General features: G+C 38.6%; 1 protein-coding gene across 1 annotated transcript; it reads right to left on the reverse strand.

Moving 5' to 3' along the window:
* Window positions 1-1,882: 1,882 nt before the first annotated feature.
* On the reverse strand, window positions 1,883-5,039 carry LOC109173323. Its single transcript, XM_019322554.1, has 2 exons — window positions 5,003-5,039; window positions 1,883-2,472 (listed from the first exon to the last, which is right to left on the reverse strand). Exons 1-2 carry the CDS (start codon window positions 5,037-5,039, stop codon window positions 1,883-1,885), a joined length of 627 nt encoding a protein of 208 aa, XP_019178099.1.
* Window positions 5,040-5,446: the final 407 nt, after the last annotated feature.

Below are 5,446 nucleotides of genomic sequence, written 5' to 3' on the forward strand. Positions count from 1 at the left end.
AACAATTGACTCAGGCTCTAGCGGTCGCATTCCTAAGCTCCTTACACGGCTCCTAGTTAATGGTGCTTTGGTATCTCGACTAGCTTCAGAACCAGTTGTTGATGAAGACTTGGAACTAGCGGCTTGGGCATAAGACTTCTTGAACATCAAGCTTCTTGACGCCATTCCGATTGCTAGTAGAGTTGCTTGCTGATGTAGATCGATAGTGAAGAGATGAGAGGCAGAGCGGTCTCACTGGGCGTGCCAAAATTTGTAAACAACAAAAAAGTAAACTTTGTATATACTCACAAAATTTCGTGTACAGCATGTAGTTCAAGATGCAGGTACAAAATCTCTGTGTAGTCCTCTGATTCTTCACTAACGTTATCTACTGAAGTGCCCCCGGGATTCAGATAGCGTAGCCTCCGGGATTCAAGTGGCGTAGCTTCCGGGATTCAATTGGCGTGACTTTCAACAACAAACGTCAAGAATTTAGAAATAATCAACCCTGCAATGGATTCAAATTGCTTGCAAAATCAACAAAAATGCCTTCAAGTCTTCAAGCGTTCTTCAATGCCTTCAATGAGCTATCAACTCTTCAGGTCTTCTCAATTGTGTTTTTGGAATGAAAATGAAGGCCTTATTTATAGTATAAGCCTAACCAACATTCCTCAACAAACTCCCCCTTTTAATTAATTAATTATTAATTAGGAAAATGAACCTTGCCCAGAATCAAGTCTAGGTTCATTATTGTATAATCTAATTCAAATTCAAATTAAATTATAATTATCTAATTCAAATATAATAAAATTAATATTATATTTAAATTGTAATTATAATTTAAATTCAAATATGAAATGGGCTTGGGCCAATTAATTAATTAATTCAATAGCCTAATTCAAATTTTAATTGGACTAATTAAATTAAATTAATTTATATGATCCAATTAATTAAATTGGCCCAACAGTTAATCTCAACGTCGATCCACCGACCATTTATCAGTCCATTTGTCGAATTCAAATTTTTGGTGTCTACAAGAAGCTTGTATGATGTATTACACAAACCTATGGGGCGAAGTTGCTTTACCGACTTGGGCTCCGGGATCTTTGGAATAAGAGTAATTATTGTATCCCAGGCAGTGTTCCATTGGCAAAGAAATCTTCTGGTTGCTTTACCGACTCGGGCTCCTGGCAGTGTTCCATTGGCAAAGAAATCTTCTGCAAACTTAATCAGATCCACCCCCATTGTATCCCAGGTTTGCAGAAAAAAACCAGCCTGAAAGCCTTCAGGTCCCCGTGCCTTAAAAGGCTCCATCTCAAACAAAGTACTACTCATGATTTCATCTGGTGAGAATTGCTTGTTTATCCTTTGCCAATCAGATGGTTGAAGACTCGGAAATCTACCCAAAAGCTCACCACGAGGGGCGATACCTTCGCCTTTGAAAAGAGAGACCAAGTAGGTGCTAATATGCTGAATAAGCTGGCTTTCATCCGTAATCAGAATCCCATGCTCGTCTCTTAGGGCCTTAATATTCGAGACCCCTTTCTTCATAGCGGTTGCAACATGATAAAACCAAGTGTTTCGGTCTCCAGAAACAATCCACTCCTCACGGGAGAGTTGGAACCAAAGAAGTTCCTCTTGGAAAAGGATGTCCTCATATTCCTTTTGAAACTTGCGGTCAAGTTTTATCAGGTTCGAGCTTTGATGAGAGGCCAAACATCTTTGAACCCCATTTAATCTTGCTAAAGTCCTCTTTTTCTTATGGAAAATATTTCCAAAAACTGCCCTATTCCACTCTTCTAGTTTCTGGCCCATGCGCAGCTTACTGATTTCCATATTAGAACTAAATTCCCAATTTTGGTTCATAACCTTTATGAACTCCGGGTGGGTAGCCCAAGCGGCGTTAAACCTGAATTTCTTCGATCACTCTAGTTGAAACACTGGGGGGTGAAAGACGGACCAGCAGGGGGGTATGATCTGAACTCACTCTTGGCAAATGAATAACTTCTGCATCGGGGAACCAGAGTCTCCACTCTACGCTACAAATTGCCCGGTCCAATCTAGCGCCCTTAAACGAGGTGGAATTGACGCCTCTAGCCAATGTATATTTCAAGCCAGAAAAACCAATATCGATATGACCTTCCCAGACAATCCACTCGTTGAAACCTGGACAACGAATAGAAGAGAAATTATTCCTATTCGAAATTTCATTACTAGAAACAACCGAGTTATAATCCCCAATAGATAACCATCCGTCATGGGAGTTCAACTCACAACGAGTAATTTCATAATATAGATCCTTCCATAAAGAATGGCAGGGGCTGCCATAAACCAGAGAAAGATTCCTTGAAGATGAGTTATTCTCTGTAACCTTAACTGCCACAAATTGTGGGTGGGTGAATAGGACATCAACCAGAATAGTTTCCTTCCATAGCACCCAAATCCCAACAGAGAAGCCAAATGCCTCAATTGTAACACCCCACTTTTCATAAACTAAATTCCCGAATGCTTAACTTAAAAGATAACTAAACATGGAAAAGATACGATTAATATCTTAAAACAAATCCCAAAAGAGGTGTCACCGCCACAGTCACCACACACGATGACTACACAGGATAAAGAAAGGTACTATCTAGAGCCAAGCTCATCAACTACTACACAGTATCTAAACATCAGAGGTTTTAAACAACCACAACTAAAACAGAGTCTAGACTAACATCTAGCAACTCTAAGCTACGCGCTAATCTATCTCGCTCGCGCTCAACCACTGGGCCCACCTGAAAAGGGTTAACAAATAAGCAAATAAAAAACAACCCGTTAGCACGAATGCTAAGTATAACGCCGCTCAACCCTGTAAAGTACTATAGATATACTTTTGAAAAACATTTGGGCAAGCACACTTAATCTCAAATACTTTGAAATTACTTATACAACAATATCATAACAGGCTCATAAACAACTCTATATGCTCGCAACCTATTCATCATATAAATATACTTTCTCAAGTACTACACTCAAACACGTATCTCATGCTTCAACAAATATCTCTAAACATAGCTCAAATATAACTCATGCTCATCTAATAGATAAAAGATACTAAATAACTCAACAAGCAACCTCATACTGACAATCGTTAGCCAACTTTAGTCAATTAAGCTTTACTCCCAATCACACTAATAGATAAAGAATTAACTAATACTTAACAAATAAGCTCATGCTTTCATGCCAACTCTTAAACAACAATAAAGCTTTACTTCTCAATATACTTTAATGCAAATCGTGCAAGTCACGCAATAAAATAAACATGATGCTTTATATATATATATATATATATATATATATATATATATATATATATATATATATATATATATATATATATATATATATATATATATATATATATATATATATACTCTCGCTCTTATGTAAAAGGAAATATATTTTTCTGTGAAGGTTTCTGTTGAGTCACATTGACTCGCTTTCTCTTCTTTCTCTTGACTGTCTTGACTCGCTTTTCTCTTCTTTCACTTTCTTTCTTTCTTACTTTCTGTTGAGTCGCATTGACTCACTTTTCTCTTATTCCTTTCTTACTTTCTTTTGAGTCACATTGACTCGCTTTTCTCTTCTTTCACAATCTTTCTCATATTTCTCGTTTCTCTTCTTGTGCTAGGCAGGTACTCCGCCGTAGCGAAGTCCTAGCGTACGGTGCAATCTCATGCATCCGTCACATCCGTATCAACGGAACCTCTAACTCGTGGGGGAGGTAGAACCTTCACGACTCGTGAATGGACCTATTCAGGCTCGGCAATATAGCTGGCTTAATACTCAACTCGCCCACAGAACCACTCTCTTGGTTCTTAATCTTTCTCTCTTTCTTTCTTTCTTTCTCTGTGGAATCAGGTATCGTACTTTTAGTGTGCACACCCCTTAACCAGGATTCCAAGCCCGGCGGGTAGTATCCAACCTAGCAACTCAGGAATATCGACCTTGTTACTTCTAAATATCTGTCGGCTCGCAATGTCCATTTCTTTTCTCAAACTTTCTTTCTTTCTTTTTTCTTCCGAAAGGACATAGTTCTAACGGGCCTCCAAACCTCAAACTTCTCACAATACTTATATATAGATATAACTCATGCACTTCTTTCTCATGTAACAAGTTAACTTATGCAAGCTCATGCACATAGTTTCTCAACAACTTCTCTTTTCACACAAATTGAAAATCATATATCATGCAAATTTCTCAATACCACTAGATAATGATTTTTTCAAAATAGATATAGATTTTTGACAGAAAACTTAGGCTTACTAGTCATGCACTTTTACTGTAAAATAATCTCAATTTCTCTTCAACTGTGAATCAAGGAAATAAGGTACTATTCCATGCTTATAACTCCAACACTTAGCAAAACTTCTTAGCAAGTATTTATCATGCTCTTTAAGCTCAAAACATACTTCAAAAGCTAACAATTTCATCTACTATGTAAACAAGGAACTATGCACTAATCCTGCCAAAATCTCAAATACTTAGTAAAACTTCTAACAAATACTAACAAGTATTTAGACATGCTTCTCAATACAAAACAATCAAATAATGATCATGCCTCTCTTCTCAAATAACTAAGCTCAAATATTTCTATTTTTCCTTCACTGTAAACCAGTTATAGCAACTAAGAAGAATAATTCTCAGCACAACTTCTACTGTAAAATAAGCATTTCAACTCCAAATTCAACGAAACTAACTTCTACTAGGGTGTCGTAACGAACCCGAGTGTCCGAACCTCAAGGGCCAACGAGTCCCAGTCCGAACGACACGTAGCTGAGCCACAGAGGGCCCGGTTAGAAACCATTTTGGCCTGGCGGAGCTTGGTGGCGGGGCTTCTTGAGATGCCCCACCAAGCGGCAGCCCTGGACGGCGGATCATGCCATGGTCCACCCTCTGGAGCCGTTTCTCCACTGTGCTAGCCGACGGACCTCCCCGAGGTCCGTTGGCTAATACCGTGAGGCTATTTGGTGCACCAGACAGTGTGCACCAGAGGCCTTCTCTTCCCCTATAGGCATTTTCAGTGCAAGGAAACACTCCCAAAAATTCACCAATCCATCATGGATCGGAAATATCTCCCAAATAGCTCAACCACAACAATAATCTAACATTTCTAAGCATTTAAGTCTCAATCTAGCCATTCACAGAGTCAAAATATAGTTTGGGAGTCCATGGGTTATACCTTTGTTGCTTCTTCTTGTCTTTAACCTCAAGAGCTTCACCCCTATGACCTCTAGTTAGGTCTTCTCTTCACCTTCTAGAACTCCAAGACCACCAAACAACAATAAACATACACAGACACAAACACACTCTTAATATAGGAGAAGAAATAGTAGATATGGAAGATGGAAATGTCTGGTGAGGATGGAAAAGATGGAAGGATGAGATTTGCTTACTGTGAATTCCCTTTCTCTGCTAACAGACT

The sequence above is a fragment of the Ipomoea nil genome, unplaced genomic scaffold (genome assembly GCF_001879475.1).
Source record: "Ipomoea nil cultivar Tokyo-kokei standard unplaced genomic scaffold, Asagao_1.1 scaffold0470, whole genome shotgun sequence".
Taxonomy (NCBI): domain Eukaryota; kingdom Viridiplantae; phylum Streptophyta; class Magnoliopsida; order Solanales; family Convolvulaceae; genus Ipomoea; species Ipomoea nil.